The 19,321-nt window shown below is 42.5% G+C and overlaps 2 protein-coding genes and 1 long non-coding RNA gene across 5 annotated transcripts in view; 1 reads left to right on the plus strand and 2 right to left on the minus strand.

Moving 5' to 3' along the window:
• Positions 1–19,321, minus strand: part of OLAH (oleoyl-ACP hydrolase) — a 221,580-nt gene that overhangs the window by 161,420 nt on the left and 40,839 nt on the right. The gene's annotated exons all lie outside the window — the stretch shown is intronic.
• Positions 1,958–7,640, minus strand: LOC133276825 (uncharacterized). The gene is made up of 2 exons (XR_009746021.1): positions 6,829–7,640; positions 1,958–2,271 (listed from the first exon to the last, which is right to left on the minus strand). It is a non-coding gene; the product is annotated as an uncharacterized LOC133276825 (long non-coding RNA).
• Positions 8,134–19,321, plus strand: part of NMT2 (N-myristoyltransferase 2) — a 36,800-nt gene continuing 25,612 nt past the window's right edge. For 2 of the 3 annotated variants that reach the window (XR_009746061.1, XM_061468381.1), the window contains exons 1-2: positions 8,138–8,392; positions 16,258–16,393. Coding sequence is in view for 2 of the 3 variants with exons in the window: in XM_061468381.1 (XP_061324365.1) it covers positions 8,283–8,392; positions 16,258–16,393 (246 nt within the window). In the remaining variant the exon portion in view is untranslated. Of the gene's footprint in view, positions 8,393–16,257; positions 16,394–19,321 lie in introns of all 3 variants that reach the window. The other variant, XM_061468383.1, reaches the window with a different exon arrangement.

The following is a 19,321-nucleotide window of genomic DNA, read 5'->3' on the forward strand; positions in this document are numbered from 1 at the left end:
CCCCTCAGCTTCTTCCTAGATAGAAACCCACTGTTGTCCTACTCTGATGCTGGAGCTTACAGCTCTGGCTGTGGCATATGCACCACAGCCAGAGCTGTGCCAGTTACTCCAGGGAGATTTTCTTCCCTGCGCATTTCTTCTGGGATTTTTCCATCAATAAAGGAAGAAGCCAGAACAACACCTCAAATTTGGGAAAATCTGCATGGACAGAAACTAACAGCAGATTTGCCTACATACTACCCTTACCTACATGTTCAGAGCAGGGCCTTTCTCCCAGTGTCCCCAACCCCTGAAGGTGAGAGGCCATGGGCCTTGGCTTCCTTCTCTGTCTTCAGGGGCTTCTTTCCCTGTGTCTTCAGGGAATAGCCCTTCTATAAACTCAAACCCCAGTTCCACCTTCAGTTTTGTGCCATGGTGTGAGGCCAACGTGGATGGGACATGCAATGTGACACTAATAACATTTCGGGAATGCTACTTGTAGGTGTTGGTGAGGGTGAGCTTTTTCAAGCTATGTCTCTTTGTGTCTATGCCATTAGCTCTACCTTGAGTTTAACATCTTGTAATCCTATATTGAATAACACAGTAACAGTGACAGAAGCTGAATGTGGTAACTATCTTCCCCCATATGAGGAAGATTTTCCTTTTGAGAGATGGACTGGTCCTTTATTCCTTGAAATCAGCAAAGTATACCTGAGTAAATGTATGTGTGTATTTGCATGCATAGATACATGTGCATTTAATATAAAAACTGGCTTAAATGCTACTTTCAGCATTTTGACATCACGTGATGCCAAAGTAAAGGTCGCTCACCTAGGCTGACCGGCCGAACCAGCATAAGAGCTCATAAAGACTTGTATTAATTAACATAATTGTCCCTGTGGTATGACATTGCAGGGTCAAAGCCTTGCTTGATGCTGAGTTTCTGCTGTGGCTCTGCCCTCAACTTCCATGAGATTTATTCACACTCCCCTACTAGCCTAGACCAAATGTCTAAATTTTATGATTAAAGCTTGTCTAGTGACAGTATTTTAAGTCATTTACTCTGCAATTGTTGCAGCATTTGACAGAGGCATTTCTTTTGCAGAAAGTTGTAAAATTCTGAAGGGTAAAATCTTACTGCAAAAATTCCAAAAATTTTGCATAGAAATGGAGGAGTTATAATAAAGTCTGATTTCCCATTTTGATCCTAGGGAAGACAATGTGTCCATGAGACACTTTTAATCCAAAGTAATTCTCCGTGCAGTAGGCGTGCGTCCTGAACAACACTGTTAATCTGCTTCTAACTGCCCAGAAGGTATGCAGAACCTTTATTGGCATTATCCATTTATCTGATTTGTAAGTTAATGGGATATTTCTGGTTGGAGTAACCTACAGAACATTGGAAAATATTTCCTGTTGGCTCTCTCATGGAAATGTGAGAAATGCAGCGTCTACCCAGAAGTAAAAACATACTGTCCCTGAGCAGGTTGTCACAAGGGGCATTCTGTTCATCATAAAATAGTATCCTCATCCAAGGCCTGCTTGTCTTTAGACTGCAATCTCCCAAGACTGGAAGAGCACTTTCCAAGTAACAGTGATTTATGCTAATGTGAATAGATAATGAATACTACAGTATTTGATAAACATACCATTTGTTTGGGGATAGTCAGACTTCCAGGTTTTCTTCTCTGGACCTGAACCTGGAGAACTATCCTACTTAATATCCTCAAGGTTTCCAGACTCTAGTCTCCATTTGAGGATGTCTAACAGTGTTAAATACCCTAGGAGCACCCTAATAGTTCCAGTCTGTTACAAATGCTCTGAGAGTTATAGTCAGGCTGTAGCCTCTTCAATCCAGCAGGGAAAAAATGGAAAAAGTCCCTTTTTGGTTTGGAATAAAAAACTATCAGAAACAGACAAAAAGAAAACTCTGAAAACTTTTGGCTTGGAAAAATACTGAAATAGTCACAAGATGAAGAATAATTCATGTCTCTATTGCTCCCTCCATCCAGAATCTGGAAAACAAAGCATCTTGACTGTGCCTGCAGCCTCCCTGAAAGACGAGGAAACAGCAGGCATAATGATACAGGGGAAAGGCTGTAAAAGGCTGATGGGAGAACTGATTTAGAAGCAGACATGAGTAAATTGGATTGATTTGGAGATTGGATGTGCAGAAGTAATTGAAGTAATTGCTGAGTACTGCTCAGAGCTCCTGCAGCAGGAGTGTCAACATCATCTTTGTAAAAAGCTGTCACCACTAATCCTCATTCACATATATAGTTTGAGAAAAACCTGAAGAGTGAGGAAAAAAAAAACATAGAAATGCAAAATATGTATATTTGTAATATATTTGTAGTAGTATATATTTGTAATAGTCACTATTTAAGAGTCAATACTGATTATTAAATACCATAGAATTACAGAATTTTATAATAGTTTGGGTTGGAAAGGACCTTAAGATCATCCAGTTCCAACCCCCCTGCCATGGGCAGGGACACCTCACACCAAACCATCTCACCCAAGGCTCTGTCCAACCTGGCCTTGAACACTGCCAGGGATGGAGCATCCACAGCTTTCTTGGGCAACCTGTTCCAGTGCCTCACCACCCTAATAGGAAAGAACTTCTTATATCTAACCTGAACTTCCCCTGTTTAAGTTTGAACCCATTACCCCTTGTCCTATCGCTGCAGTATAAAGAATGATTTATTTATGTTTTACCTTTTAGGGATAAAGACCCTAGGAACAGAGGAACTGCAATGCTGGAACCAGTTTGAACCTGTGTTTGATCTAAGTCTTGTATCCTGCTTCAAACAATCATCAAAAACAGCTGGATCAGAAAACTGCAGAAGAAATCTCCACTAGTGATAATAACCCCACAGGATAAAAGTCTTCCTATCCTTATCACATATATCCTTGAGCATCAGGCTTTTTATTTAGCACACACTTTTTTTTTTTTTTTAATGTTACAGTATGTTCTCACGATGCATGTAAATGTCTAACCCTTTTTTAATGCTGTATAGCCCACAGCCCTTTCAGATGCAGGCATCAGCATGGAGAAGCAGATGCTTTAGTGCAAAAGGTAAGATATAAAATTGAAGAGGTGTGGTATGAGCTGCATTTTAAAATAAAATTCAACAAAAAGAGTTGAATGTCAGAGTGCAGCAGAAAGAGTGGGCTGTTTAGAGTGCTTGTCCCCCTGTATGATATGAATGCAGCCAATACAGACCAGCAGCAAATGGGCTGTGGGAGACAGGCAAGGCTGCAGCTCACCAAGTGTGGTGTGCAGAAGGAGGCTAAAGAGATGTAAAGTGGGTAAGACAAACCATAAATATCGGATATATGACCTCACATGGATACAAGTGTGCAACACATGGGATCACAAGTTCATTTCATTCCCTACCTATTTCTACCTATTCTGGTTTTACCTATTTCTGTTTTATAGGATATGTTTTGTTCAGTGTATTTTGAACCTGTATTCTTTTACCCTTGCATTTCATTCAGGATGGAAGAAGGCAATATTTAAGTTCTCAGTATAAAGAACAGCCAATAAAAAAGATATTGTTGTAAGGCAGTACTACTAGACACTTGTATGAAGCAAAGTCTAAATATATTTGTTCCATAACTTTTTACATATATATATTAGGAAAATAGAGAAAACACTAAACTGCTAGCTAATTTTCAAACTGGATCTGTTTTTCTTCCAATTTACAGGATTACAGAAAGTTCATACCATGTTTTTATTATTACTTGCAATAGGAAATCCATTTTAAATTACAAATGCCATGGACATTCCAATATGGTGTGTGAAAGTAGGAGCAGTCATAAGACTGCATGAAAACTTCAGGTGCTTCAGGTGCTTTTCTTCTGCTGTGTTAAACACTCAGAACATAGACTAATCAGATGATGCCAATAGTCTGAATGCTGTATTGTATATCACTAGCGCCCTGGGATGTAATTAAGATATATCACTAGGCAGGTAAACAAGTCTGGATTATGCCTGGCTGCTTGGGGGAAACTATCTGTGACTGGCTGGCTTTATTCAGCTACAGAAGAGCAAGGAGAAGAAGGGTATGACCCTAACCGCGTACTACACAGCTTCACTTGAGGGTTCATCCAAGAGACAAGATCTGGCAAAGCCCCATACAGCCCTGGGAGTTAAGGCTTCCCAATACTCAGTATTTCATACCTCCAAGCTTAGGTATCTATCTCCTCCTTTGATAGCCTGGGATTCTTTTGAACTCATGCTGGCCACTGAAATGCCCCAAGTATTCCAGTGTTTATAGGGCTTTGTTTTGAGTCCTGGATTTTTCTGTGGGAATCAATTAGGAAAATGTTAAACATGGCAACACCAGAATCTGGTGTTTAGGCATAGGTTGATTTTGTGAGCCATGACAGACCCATGATTGCATCTGTTATGGAAAGCAGAGGAGAGAGAGAGCCTGGAAAGAGAAGTAGTATTGGGAAAGATCCAGAAAGCTGTGATTTACAATAGTGTCAAGGGTCCCCTATAGTAGTCTGTCTCAGTGGCTGACCATGGTGGGAGTAGCTACATAGAGCTACATCTGTAGTGTGTTATTGACCTTTCTCTCTTCCTTTCTTCCAATTTGTTGCTATAAACATCTGTATATTTTGGCTACATCTAGAAGCAAACCTATAGTCACTACTGAAGCTCTAAGGAGACCTATGAAAATAACCAACCAGCCAATGAATAATTCATCAGTGCTGGAATATTTTAATTGACTTCAAGATATGCTGTTTAGTATTAAGTGAAGTGTATCTCCTGATTAGGAAGTCTATTTTCCTTTGTTATTAATTTTTTAGCTTTTGTGTAAAATGACTGGGTTTTCTTTTCAATCTTCATAAAATAAAAGGCTTTTACATCTAGGAAGAGGTCTCTGTAATCACTTAAAAATGGTAAATTGACACACAGCAGTATGGGGAGTTCCCAGACATTCCACCTGTAACAACAGAGGTCCTGGAAGTACAGACAGCCTGTTCAGGCACATCAGGTGCCACCCATGCTGCTTACTGTCCTGTTGGGACATACCCCAGTAACTCACTGTGGTTGAGCACATGGGGTCCTGAAATTCAGGGGTACATTTTTTTCACCTTGCTGCTCTATTTTGGGAAGACAAATCACCTATACAAGGTGACAGCCAACATCTATGAAGTAGTGCAAGTGCTGAGCAGTGTCTGTAGAGTGAATTTAAACACTCTGGGAATCCATCTGGTAACTTCAGAAATGCATTAGTGCAGAACAGATGCACACCTCTCGCTTCTGGTCAACTTCTCGACTTGTGGTATAAGCAAAAATTGCATATTCATAAATGCAAAGCACAATTCAGTACTGTTCATTTGGCCTTTTAACAGTCGAATCTGGAGTATAATCACAGTTGTGCTTCTCAGGAGATAAACTGTAATGTCCATAAGGATATTCTTCACACATGCTATGAAGTCTAAAACTGCCTTTCTGCAGCTATTCTCCTAACCTCCCTCCAAGAGTGACAGCAGGTAGCAGCAAATGGTAGCTTGCTGGGAGATATACATACTCCCTCTTTTATCATCACTGTGAACTGCAAGAAGAATCAGGATCCGGGTTTCCTATACTTCATTCACCTCAATGGAGTGAGGAAAATTGTAGCAGAGGACAGAAGATGGCTAAACCCGCAGTTTCTCCAACACAGCAATTTAATGTTTTGTCACTGACATACTGTTCTCCACTTTCTCCTACACATTATTATGAGGAGCAAAAAAAAAACAAACACCAAACATGAGTAATCTCTGGATTAACTTCTTTCCAGGGTAATGTGCAGCTGTTCACAATTGGGGTTTTCTTGTTGAAAACTGTTGGTTATTGTGCTTTTGAGATTTCCTTTCTCTCCTATACACTAAAGCTGAATGAAGGTTTACTTCTAAAGGTCATTTTAAAGTGTGGTAGCAGGGTAGGTATATTTCCCCTCTGAACTACTGTGATAGCTTGACACTGGGAAGTCATACATGGCCAAGTGTTAATTACAGACTCCACAAGTTTTGCAATCGTTGAGGGTAGGTCACCTGTCTAGAATTTTTTTCACTCCCTTTACTCATCTGTGGAAGATCAACACCACTGTAACAATTTAGACATATTAAGGATCAACTCCTGTTTTTAAAGATACGTATATGTCCTGGTTTCAGCTGGGATAGAGTTTTTTTTCTTCCTTGTAGCTGGTGCAGTGCTGTCTTCAGTCTGAGAACAGCACTGATAACACCTATGTTTTTAGTTGCTGCTCAGTAATGTTTACCCCGACCAAGGACATTCTGAGTCTCATGCTCTGCCAGGGAAGAAGGGAAGCTGGGAGGGAGCAGAGACAGGGCACCTGACCCAAACTAGCCAAAGAGGTATTCCATATCACAGCCCAGTATATAAAAGGAGGGGAATTACCTGGAAGGGACCGATTGCAGCTCAGGTTGGGCTGGGTATTGGCCAGCAGGTGGTGAGCACTTGTATTGTGCATCACTTGTTTTCTGAGCTTTCATTTCTCCTTTTTTGTTGCTTCCTATTATTATCAGTATTGTTATTGCTGGTATTCTTTCTATTATCACTATATTTTATTTTTGTTTTGAACTATTCTTATCTCAACCCACAGGTTTTACATTCTTCTGATTCTCCTCCCCATCCCACCCAAGGGATCAGTGGGCAGCTGCATGGTACTTAGTTTCCAGCTGGGTTTAAACCACAACAGTGTGTTATGTCATGGTTTATTTATTTGGAATGTTCTGGTTGACTATTTTCTAGCCCTGTTGATTTAGTACCTTTGATTTTTCCAGTCACTGCAACTACTATTTCAAAACAGTTAAGCCAGAAAATACCTGTCAGATGATGGAAGTCAAGCATAGTACAAGACATCTGAGTGTACCATGATAGATCATACAGCTGATAAACCTGTACTCCATTATCCATTCAGAATTGTCCTTCTCTCTGACCTTTCACAACAAAGCAGGAGGGGCTTCCACAACTTCACCTGTGTGATGAAACAAATAGTAATTATTTGATAGCTCAAGGGCAGCACTTTATGTATGTTACAACTTGGTTAGACTAAGAGAAGTTGGGAGGTAGTTCAGGAGAATTGCAGTAGATGAAGTACAGCTGACAGTGACCTGTGCCTTGGATGTTTTATCATTACATTGTCTGCCTTTGACTCTTCAAGGATTTTAAAGCATTTGAATTACAAGTTACTGTGGTAACTCGCATGTTGTAAAGGACCAAGCACAGTGGGATGCATAGTGGCCCAGGGCTGGTGCTCAGCATGCACAGGTTCAGAGTTCGACTGCGAGGACACAGCTGAAGGGACTGTCTTTTGCATGGCCAGTGAGATCTTTTTCTTGACATCTCACCTGCTACATCTGATAGAGAAAAATATTACACCACCTTACATCAAAATGGGAGGAAGCGGTATATTCCTCACATTACATACTTTCAAGAGAGCAGTGGGGATAAGGCGACATTACAACTAATGCATACTATTCTTATTAATGTGATGTTGGGTAGCGCTGCTAAACCACACACTCAATGAATCTCATCCAGAACTCTTGGTATGACCCTGGAAATCACTAAAGTTCACATAATTAAAGAAGTTTCCCTTTATTTGTTTTCCTGGGTTCAAATCACTACCATTCAACTCCAGGTTTTTTTCTAGCATGGAGCCTTGCAAAAATACAAAGCTTCGGGAAAACAAGTCTTGCGACAGCCGGTGGCCACGGCCGCCTCAGCAGCGTCTACCAGCGGCAACTTTGGCATCGAAGTTGCTATGGTTTGAGAGGGAAACGCCGGGAGCCAGCTGAACGAACTCCGGCGCTGCGAGGCTCGGCAGCTGAAGCCCCACCGAGCGGGCCCTCGTCCGCTGCAGGCCCCGGCCGCATTTTCACGGCCACCACCGGGCCTGCGCTCGGGCCTCGCCGGGCAGCGGGGGCCGCAGGGACTCTGTGCGGACATCTGGCACCCCTGGAGGCGGGAAGAGCGGATCAGATGTCGGCTACCAGGGGCTCAGGCAGGTGCCGGGCAGAGGGGCGGCACTGCTGGGATGAGAGGGGCAGGGCAGGTCAGGCCAGCGAACCCCTCACAGTAAGGCACGGCCCGTCCCAGCCCCGCCCCAGTCCCCCGCGGGGCGGTGGGGAGCGGCTGGGCAGCCCCAGCGGCCTCCGCCTCCTCTGGCAGCGCGGGGAAGGACAGCAGCTAGAGGGAGCTCCTCCGGACTGCATCTGCCCGTGCGCCCCGGTTCCTTTCATAGGCTCTCCCGCCCCGTCCCCTCCCTCCTTCCCCCGTGATGGCGGAGGACAGCGAGTCTGCGGCCAGCCAGCAGAGCCTGGAGCTGGATGACCAGGACACCTGCGGCATAGACGGCGACAATGAGGAGGAGACCGAGCACGCCAAGGGGTAGGGGCGTGCTGCGGGACGGCCGGTCGGGCGCAGCCCGGGGAGGCAGCCCTTGTGTCTGCTGCTGCTGCGGCAGCAGTAGGGCTGGACGTGCCGCCGCGGATACTGTGCGCGGCGGGCCGGGCCGGGCTTCCGTTGCCACCCGGCGAGGGCGGGCAGGGGAGTGCAGGGCATGCGAAGCGCGCTGCTGTCAACCGGCGGGAGGCCTGCACGGCGCGGCCCGGCCCGGCCCGGCCTGGCGCTCCTCCGCGGCGCTTGCGCGTGTACGGCCCGCGGCCGAGGGGCCCCGGCGGCGGCGCCCCGCGTCCCCCTCCCGGGCCGCTCTCCGCTGCGACTGGCAGAGTGCGGGCGAGGGAGGGAGGGCCCTGTTGCCTCGCTGTGCTGCACGGCTCCGCTCCCCGCCGGGACCGAAGGGAGAGGCGGGGGCATGGGCCCCCGGCCTGAAGTGAGGGCAGCGGGGCTAGCGCTTTTTCTCTGGACACCGGCCTTAAAAGCGAGCCTTAAAAGGGAGGGTAAATTCTGTTCTGTTATCTGTGCTTTCTCAGGATTTGGGGGCGTTTCTTGGGAATTCTGGCCGTTGGAGAGGGCCCCGTGATGGGCCACGGCGCCCTGGGAAATACCCCTATGGTCCCTTCCTTGTTTCGGTCGGTTCCAGCTGAGCGGCCCCCTCGCGTCAGGCCTCATACCCCCATGTGCCCCCTGACACCCACCCGCACGCTCCCATCCCGCCCTGAGGATCTGTCCAGGCATCATCTCTGTCACTGTCCTGCAGACGCTCCTCTTCAACATCACCTATTGTCCAAAAAGGAAATATTACCTGTAAATCCACATGCTGTAGAGAGCAGAGATCGTGTTTTACCAGGGCATTAGCGGAGCAAGTGCTGTTGTTCTGTTTGTAGTTCCTTCTCCGCTAATCTTGTGTCTTAAATCTTCCCACGCTGCGGATCAGGTGCTGTCTCCAGTTGCTTGGGGAGCTGACAGGAGAGGCAGCCAGTATAAATGCGGCTCCCTGCAGCCGGGCGCTGTTGGGCTGTGCGCAGTGTGGTTCTGTCCAGCCGCAAGGTGCCAAGGGTCTGGCTTGCTCGGCACGTCTGGGAGGAACATGTTTTAAAAACTGACTTCAGTAAAATGTACTTTTTTGCAGGGTTATCAGATGTGATTGCAGAGAAAATGCTTTGTTGTTGCAACCAGGAGTGGCTGGAGTAACCTAAAATAGAACTAGGTTAATCTATACGCAACTGCACAGATACCTTCCTCGTGAATTTCTGATTGATCAAGTTGAGAGCATTTCTGTAGGTGATTGGTGTTTGAGGATGTGTGTTTGTCATCTCCTGCCCTGTGATTTGCTTGGCAACAGGCAGCTCTGCGTCTTAAATGTGGCCAGAGAAATCTAGGAGGCCGTTTAGGACTGACTTGTCTAAAAGGCAGGAAAGGGGAAAACTTTGATGCTTGCTGCTGACAGTAAATTCATGGCATGCACACTGAGACAGTTGTGTCAATTATAGTAATATAAGTCTGGCATATTGAAAAGGGACAAAGTAGTGTTTAATTATCTTGGAGCCTTTGTTACATTTGTGTGTAAATATGCCACAGTTGATGATTCCCAAATATGCAAAAATAACGCCACTAACAGCAGAGAATGATTACTGCTCTTCGCAAGAGCCAACCTGACATGCCAGAAGAGATTACTTGATAGCTGGCTGACGCCTGCCTAGAATTCATTCGTACCTTATTACTACTTCAGTTTCCTCTTCTGTTTGTGTGTGTGACTGAGCTGTAGTTGCCCTCTGCAGTGTAGCTAGGCTTGCAGCTATGCGCTCGGGCTGCTGTGGCAGCCAGCGCAGGAGAGCAGTGTCTAAGAAGCAGCCAGAGAACAAAGAATTGCACTTTGGTGTGTTCTGAATCACGGCTTGCTGCTCTACTCCAGCCTGGGTCTGTGAGGGACAACCGCTGCAGCTGTGGGCTGTATGCTGTTCTCCCCAAAACTTGGCCTTGTTGAATATCCCCAGTGTGTTTCAGTGAATATCCCACAAGTATTTCAAAGAAGCTGCTTTATTCATCTTAGAATAAGAAAGTGAATGCTTCCAAGTTATATGAAGTTTAATTAAATTAGTGGTAGACCATTCCAGTAGAAAAAAAACCTCTGTTATTATCAGTTTTCTATTATGCTTCTGATGCATCCTGATATTGTGTCTTCTGTCTTCTGTACAGTATTGTAGACTTCTAATAAAGTCTAATATTGCATTTTGAATTACTTTATTTTCCTGTAATCTTTGAGAGTCTCATTTGCCACTATCTGTCTGCAGGCTGAAGCTTTCAAACAGATTCCATCAAATGAAAAGAAAAACACTACAGCAAACACAAAGATCTACTTTTGATCTGGGAGATTAACCCATGGTAGTAGGAGCCTAATTATTCCGTTTTCTCTCTATTATAGTATATTATTTTTTCAGGTAACTTTAAAGTGTACTTTGAGCTTTTAGATTAGTTTGTATGTACCTAAACAATCTATGAGCGGTCTCGCTACTTGCGATGATGAGTGTGTGAACGGGCTTGCTAAATTCTGAATGGTCTCTATTGCTGCCTATCAATACTTAGTCTCATGCCATTTTAATCCTCGCTTTTTTAGAAGGAGGTAGAGTGTGTTTTATGTCAGTCTCTAATAGTATTGCTTTGTAAATGAAATTACTTTCAAGCTGTTTCTTGACATTTGAAAATAAGTCCTTATAATTCTGATTGAAAAAACGTGATTTCTTATATATATGTTTTACTGTTAAAAAAAATTGCTGTTTTTTTTAATGTGCTTGAGCATTGAATGTCTGCAGCAGAAAATACCATTTTACAGCTCTCAACTGTGCAAATGTCTTTGTCCTCTGATTCTGCTCCTGTTTTTTAGATGCAGGATTATGTATGTTGTGTGAGTCATTGCTGTTCTCCTGTTCTGTGTCTGCAGCTTGCTCCTTCTAGATGCATTATGCTGTACTTGTTCAGTTTCATAATAAAGTGTTGTTTACAAAATAGCTTTGTTAGTTTGTATGTAGAAAAATGTGTTTATTGCACCTGAATCTACCCTGCTGAGCCTAGCTTTTTAAGATCTTGTAGTACATTCTCAATAACTCCTTATGCTCTATGGTAGAAAGGCTTTGGGCACAGAACATTTAGTAAACAGATGAGGAAAAAAAGTATGACCTTTAAACAACTCCCCTAAACCTCACAAATTATTTACTTTTAATGTCTCAGTAGTATAGCCCTTTGATTACTGTTAAAAGGAAACTTCATAACCAGCACTACTTTTAGATAAATATATATATATATTTTTTAAGGTACTGGAGACAGTGCTCAGTTTTAGCAGGTGAGATTTGCATCTTAGTGTGCAGACTTGAAGGAGGAGGCAGAGGAAACATGCAGAGCTTTGAGGAGTATGTTTGGTTAGGTTTTAAGGCATTGCTGCTACATTTTCATGCTCAAAAAACTTGCATTTCCAAGTACAGAAATGTATGCAAATGAAATCTTTGTCCAGAGAGTTTTTTACTAAGGGTAATTTGTTTGTAAGTGGAATTTGAAGGACATAAGCCCTTCTGGTCAGGACCTTCTTTCTTGAAGTGGTATTAGTCTAATACAGCAACGGGCAAGCCCTTTACATCTAAGCCTCCATTTTATTTATGAACCAAGGACAGTCCTACTATAAGTAATACTATGTGGAAATTTTGTGGAATCTTGCCCATATACATGAGACCTGATTTCTGTGGTCAAAAATATCTATAGATCTTCAGAAATGTAGTTTTGCAACCTCACAGAGAGAGCCAAAACACTGTGAAGGTAAAAACCACACAGAGGCCTAGGCCTTTGCAGCTTAAAAATAAACATCTGAAGTACGTGTTTGGTTTTAAATTTAAGAAATTGCTACCTTAAAATTCCCATTCAATGTAATTTAAAACAAGTATTGGTACTACAAAAAGCTGTTTCGGTTAAAGAAGAACTTAGCACCCCAAAAGGCAGTTAAAATAACCCTGACAAATACTCAGTGGGAAAAGATAATCTCAAATCAAAACAAAGGGAGCCAAAACAGTTTGACCACCTGAGTAACTGTCATGCTCCCCCTGATTCTTCTGTCTCAGCTTTTCATGGTTTTGGTCAGAGCTGCACAAAGTAAGTTTCTCTGCCTCTGCCACTCCTCTCCCCAAATGCAGTTAAGTATTCCCATTTTTCAGTTAATAAAAAAACCACATGGACAAACCCCCCAAAACCCAACACATGCAGGGAGAAGCAAGAGTCTTTTTTTCACATTCATGCAAAACACCAGATGTGTGTACATAAGTGGAAAGGTATGTGGGTGGGATCATGGGCTTGCATTTGTTAACTTGCAGACGAAATCTTGAAACTGTGGGCCTAAGTGACTGTCTCAGAGTCATATCCACAGCCTGTTTCTGTGGCAAGGGTAAATCTTTCTGGGGCAGAACGAGGTCTTTTGACTCTTCTTTTGCCTCAGCTGAATTTTTATTTACATTCCACTTTTGTCCTGTCCTTGCTTCTTTCTTACTCATCAGCCTGACAAAACTGTCATTGTGGATGCAGTTAAAAATACTTTAGTCCACACTTAGGTAAACCTCAGCCTCAGTGCGTAGGCTTGCCCTCCTGTCAGTAAAGTGCTCCTGGTATAAAAGCGTGTCTCTACTAGACTGACACAGTCAAAATCTTGCCAAGTCTAATGTTGAATATTTTTCTTAATATGACCAGCTCTGCTCTACGTGGTAGGCTGGGGCAGATGTGTTGATCTGATGCATCGAAAGGTTATGTTTCCTGTCCTGACAGCTAGACATGGCGTCACCCTGAGTTCCATATCCTTTTCCCGCTTCCCACATGGAACCTGCATTCCGAGTTGTGTCACCTTAACAGTAGGAGGGTAGGTCAGCAAAAGGGATTTCACACTTAAGGGTCAGCTTTGATAGAAGTGGGAAACTCCCCCTCTCCCCCCCCCCCCCCCCCCCAAAGTTCTAAGAATGAGATTCACAGGTGCATCAGACCAGACAAAGGAGAACTCAGCCCTTAGTCAGCCCACAAGTATTTTAATTAAGAGAAAAGCTTTTAATAGGAGCTTTTGCTTTTAATCTTGTTACCTTTTCATATCCTTTGTGTCTTCATGTTCAGTGTAGTTACTACAAGTTGAGCAACAAAGTTCCTCCCTTCCCAGCCATTCCCACTCCCAGTTTTGTGTTTTTTCAAGGCAGTGTGAGAGGACAAAAAATCATGCAATGTTTTGGTTTTGCTTTTGCCCTAGTTTGCTTGGTATCTCTGGTTGTAACTTGTGTTGGACAAACCTGTTTACTCAGTGGAAGTTTCTGCGTGCGGCCTGCTGCCAAATCTCTGGGTTGCAGGCGTGCCTAAATAGTTGAAGGACGGGTGGATCTCTCTTTTAAATCCTCTTTTTATATTCTGTGGACTGCAACAGTAAAAAAGACTGACCCAAGCAGGACAGTGTGCCTAAATCACTGCTCTGAACATCACTGGATAACCTGTTACACAAAGATACTGGTATTTATTTTGCAAGAGGCCATGTGAAAACTCTAAACCTGAAAGTCATAAGCCAAGGACTGGGAATTCAAGAAGGTTTTAAAAGAAATTGGTAGTTTTAAAAACCATGTATATTTTATAGCAATTTAGTCCCGTCTTCCCTCTTTCCCAGCTAAAAAATACTCATTTCTATATGAAAAAGAGATGGTCAAAGAACAAACTGAGATTATCCTGGTAAAAGTACAGTTTAACTGGGGATAACATTAGTTAAGCTTGGCAAAGCTGATGCTTCTTCATAGCTGCCAAACGTTTTTGAGTACCATTGTTCATTATTTCACCAAACTAAATAAAACATCAACCCTCAGGTAGTCCCAGTGAATAGAATTCCACTGCAGTGTTAAGTGGGACTGGCTCCTGGTGAAAGGCAAGAAGACAAGTGAGCTGTACCAGTGCTACTCGGGACTCTGCACCTGCTGAGTGTGTCCGTTCGAGAATGGTGTTTGCTGAAACTCATAGTAGTCTTACGTTCATACATGGAAGTCCTTGGGAGTCAGCTCACAGGCACAGTGGCATCATTTGTTTGCTGTATGTGAAATTTTGGAGGAAAAGGTGAAAGTTTGTGAAAGTTCAAGAAAGTAGAAGAGTACCTCATTAAGTGAGTTTTAGCAAAGGTGAAATCACTTTCCCCAGTAGTTTTAGCTCAGTTTTGCTAGAGGTGGTAAAGCCCTAGGTCTTGTATATGTTTGGTTTTTTACTCTCTTATATTTATAACCTCTTGTCAGACCTTTGGGTCTGTTCTGTGTTTAAATTCTGCACAAAATGACAGCTTGGTGTAATGCCCTTCAAATAGATTTAAATTTAATTATTTTAAACTGAGAGTATAGAAATTGTTAACAGAATCGGCTAGGTGATCAGGCAGTGTCTTCATCCTGCAACAGAAAATTTCCTCCCTGCCTCACACAACTTAATCTTTTGTTTCTGCAGACTTACTCTCTTCTTTCTCCTCTGTGTGTTTGGTCTGCTACCCTTTTGTCCATCGAGTAACCCTTGGTGCAATCCCAAAGGGGTCTGCACTTACAACCCTCTTTCTTCTTTCTGGGAGCCTACCTTCACCCAGTGTCACTATTAATGTTAAGGGTTGATCTTTCACTAGAGGCTGTTCTAGACAACAGTAATGATCTCACAAAATGAGTCTTTGTTTAGTTGCATGTTTGATTAATTGCAGGCTTTTGGCCTCCCAATTAGACATAGAGTGTTTCTTGACTGGTTGGGCTCTGACAAGGTATAAGTGTTAAAGAGAGGCAAATCTTGAAAGTGAGCACGTTACAGTGAATAACATGACCCTTAAACATGTTGGTCTTAATAACTAATTATTTAGTTATGTTCTTCTAATTTCTCTTTCTTTTGGTTTGCCAGTTTCATATCTGATTCCTCTGCCCCCAGATTAAAATAAACAATTGTTTTTTTCTGTCCCAGTAAAAAACATCCAAGCCCCAATATCTGTCTTGAGCTCCATTGTGTGTACATGGTTTTGCTGGGAGATTAACCTCTTGAAGAAGATTCAGTGTTAACTGACTCATTGCCTCCTTATTTGCCTTCCGTCTTAGAGTTGCCAACACATCCCACACTTGCAAATTCTAAATCTAATCTTGATTCCATATCCTGATTATTTGTCAAATTAGAATATTCTTAAAGAAGAAAGGAGTTGTATTATCAATAGTGAAAATATGGCAGAAAATGCATGTGCGGTGTATACTTCGGTGTTTTGTTTTGGTTGGTTTTGCTGTTTTGTTGGGTTTTGTTTGTTTTGGTGTTTGTTCTTTTTTCTTTAATTAAAGTAAGACTTTCATCACTACATACAAACAGTTCCAAACAATATTCCCTGAAAACAGGATGGTTTTGTTTGGATTGTTCTCAAATTCAGATATGCCTGGTGAGTATGAAGGGGGAAAAATATTGGGCCACTAATAGTTACTGGAGGCTATTTTCTTCAATTCCTGCACTTTCCTGAGTGCTCCAAACTCTGTTGTATTTGGTTGTTTCACTTTTCTGCTGGGTAATAGCCTGGAGAATAGCACTGGCTGTTACATAGTGTCACAATTTGACACTAGTGTGTCAAAATGCCTTGTTGTGCTGGGGCCTGAATATAAAACAAATTAGAAAGTACTCGCAGGAGGTTTTTCGGCAATGCTGTCAGTTCCCCCTTTCCTCCCTTTCTACTGCCTTTTTTCCACATTCAGACTGCTGTTAGATTTTTCATATTAAAATGCTGGTTTTCCCATATTTAGCTTCTTTGAATTTTAAGCTCAGTGGTATTGATTCTTCTCATTGCTCATTCTCTGAATCTCTGGCAGAAGTCCTGGAGGGGATTTGGGAGCGAAGAAGAAGAAAAAGAAGCAGAAGAGAAAAAAGGAGAAACCAAATTCTGGAGGCACCAAATCAGATTCTGCGTCTGACTCCCAGGAGATTAAAATTCAACAGCCTTCAAAAGTGAGAGCCTGGTTCTGTTTTAATTTGTGCTTGCTTTCTAATTTAATTTTAATTTGTGCATTGCTTTTTTTGTAAAAGCTAGTTGGTAGTTCTGCCTTAACACATGAGAATTAAGCAGATAGTTATTGTCCTGAATAGACAGAAGCAAGGTAAGACCTGATGTTTGCAAACGGCACAAAGTTAGTTGGAGAGTCATTGTTACCACCGTAGTACGCTGTGAGAAAAGCAGAGGAGGAGGTGTTTTGTCTTTCTTTTCCAGCAGTTAGAACTCAGGCTAGTGACAACTTTGTATCAGGAAATCTTAATCTTCAGTGGTAATGCTTTTAAATAGATTTTGTTTACTGAATTGCCTTTAGTTTAGCCACCATCTCACTTGGTGTAGCTCAATTTCAGTGACTTGTACAGCATCGTGCTATCTGATGGTGAGCATCAGCAATAGGAGGGAAGTTGTAACCTGCTGTGCTAACCAGAGTCTCATTTGGCCAAAGCACTGGCATGTCATCTTGCATGAAATGAGGTAATCTCTAACATGGAGATGCAGACACTTCTCGCTATCTGAAAGGCCTCCACTGTAAATAAGAATGCAAAATTATGTGAGGGGGATATACAACCTTTGTGAACTTTGTGATAAAATAGCATTGTCTATGGGCTTTTGACTACCACATTCTGAACAAACAGTAAATAATATGACATGCTGGCTTTTTAACATGCAGCTTTTATCTTGAGAGAAATCTGAGCCTGGGAACTGAAGTTTGTAACAGGATGATAAGAAAATGTATGGACCATTGAGCATGTTGAAGTAATTACTATTTGCTTTATCGGATTAATGTGAAGAAAGTTACATTGTTCTACCAGTAGTAGTATTCATCCTGTAAGATTTGTCAAGCACATTGGGGCTACCACATAATTTTAGGGGGAAAAAATTGTGCTCTGGCTCATTAACATACTGGTAGACTTTGTGTTGTCTCTTTAGGCTTCTCTGTGCCACCCCCGTTGCTTTGAATGGGCGCAGCACAAGGAACGCTTGAAAATATGTAGGGAGATCTTAAGTAATTTCTGATCTCACCACATGTTTTGATACTGTGTTTCTGTAAAGCACATGGCACGAGGAAGTCATGTGGTATGAATACTAATACAGGAAGACTGTTTGCAAGCAATAACCAAGTAATGTCAAACTCAGGACTGGAGTGAGGTCAGTTCTAATGTTAACTTGAAGTTCATTGCTGCAATATCCTGGGAGTTCCTTAGTTCCCTGCTGACCAAACCCATTGTTCTGTGTGTGGAGTCTTAATTGCATTAAAAGGAAGCAAACAAAGCTGCTTCAGGGTTGTTTTCTTTTTTTGGTTTTGTGTCCAAGATTTTAATCCTCAGCACCTTGCAGTCTTGCATAATGTTTCTCTGGTGTGATGTGTTTTGCAAGCATGTAAGCCTGTCCTTGTTCTAAGTTGTGTACTTAGAGTGGCACCCTTCGTGATTATTTTACTGTCACAAGAAGTTTAGCCAGTTTGTTAGCAGTGTTATAAGATTTTTCTCTTTTATTGGCATAAACCAAAAGCCTTTATTTAAGTCTTTCTCTCAAGCTCTAGGCAGCTAAACCACTTTATTATTCTTAAATGGCTTCCTCTTTAGTTGCAAATGCATCCCTGTTGGCTGTCCTTTGTTTTGGGTTTTTTTCACATTCTCTGCTGTGTTCCAGGTATGCACATGAATAAGTAGATGAACAACTTCTCTAGTTTAGGTTTTCAAGGTTTTTTTAAAGCATCTTAGACTGCTGATCTGGATCGGTGTGGAGAAGTATATTTATTTTCTCTGCTACTCAAGTGATATTTAGATCTTGGTCTCTTTGTGCTATGTGAAATGTTTTATGGAAAAAAGGCTTTTACAATTTACTTACTCTTGTTTTAAAAGAGCTTTACAAAATATTTCAGAGGAAAGTGACATTATATACCTTAGGTCTTAGAGAATATGTGCAGAATCAAGTAGTACTTGGCAGGGCTTCTGAACTCACTGAAAATGATTTTGAAGGAAGATTTTGAGGTCAGATGAGTTTGTAAACAGGTGTACCCCTCTGGAGATGAGAAGGACAGAAGTGAGTCTCCTGGCTTCTCACTCTCTTGTGATACTGGACTTTTTGAACACTGGCATGTTTGTAACCACAGCAATAAATACTTGTTAGAGTAGTGTCCTTGAGGACACTTCACTACCCATCTCATAAGACTTTGATCTCTCTCCATTACAAGTCCCAGTGATGTAGACTGTCCACATTAGTGCAGATGAAGCTTATCAGATCTAGAAAATTATCATTCATTATTGTAGTCACCAGTGATAGTAACAGAATTAACTTAGACTAGGGGCCTTTGGAGGTCTTTTGACCAAACTCTTGCTAAAAGCAGATCCAAACAGATCAGGTTGCTTGGGCCTAGATCAGGTTGGTTGGTCTGCAAGGATGGAGACTCCACAACCTCTGTGGGTAGCCTGTTCCAGTGTTGGAATACAGTTTTGGTTAAAGAAATAGTAATTCCCTCTATCTAAATGGATTTTGCTGGTTTGCAACTTGTGTCCATTGTTTCTTGTCCTATCATTGTGCTCCTCTGAAAAGACTTGGGTTAGTTTTTTTTATCTCTTCCCATGAGGCAGCAATAAGATTTCTCCTGCTCCCTTAAGTGTCTCTTCTTAAGGCTGAACAAACCAAGGTCTTTCATCTTTTCCTTGTATGTCATGTGATTCACCCACCCCACCCCCACCATCGCCCCCCCAGTAATTTTGATAGCCCTCCATTGGACTCCCTCTGCAATGTCAACGCTTTCCTTGTAATGGGGAAACCAAAAATGTGAGAGGTGATTTTAGGGGAGCCAGATAAAGGTAAAGAATTGCCAGCCAGTCTCACTGATACAATCCAGTAGGCAGCAGCCTTTTGCTGGCCAGCAA

The sequence above is a fragment of the Pezoporus flaviventris genome, unplaced genomic scaffold (assembly GCF_033815535.1).
Source record: "Pezoporus flaviventris isolate CSIRO_AGI_PZ_B2104156 unplaced genomic scaffold, CSIRO_AGI_Pfla_v1 ptg000047l, whole genome shotgun sequence".
Lineage (NCBI taxonomy): Eukaryota > Metazoa > Chordata > Aves > Psittaciformes > Psittacidae > Pezoporus > Pezoporus flaviventris.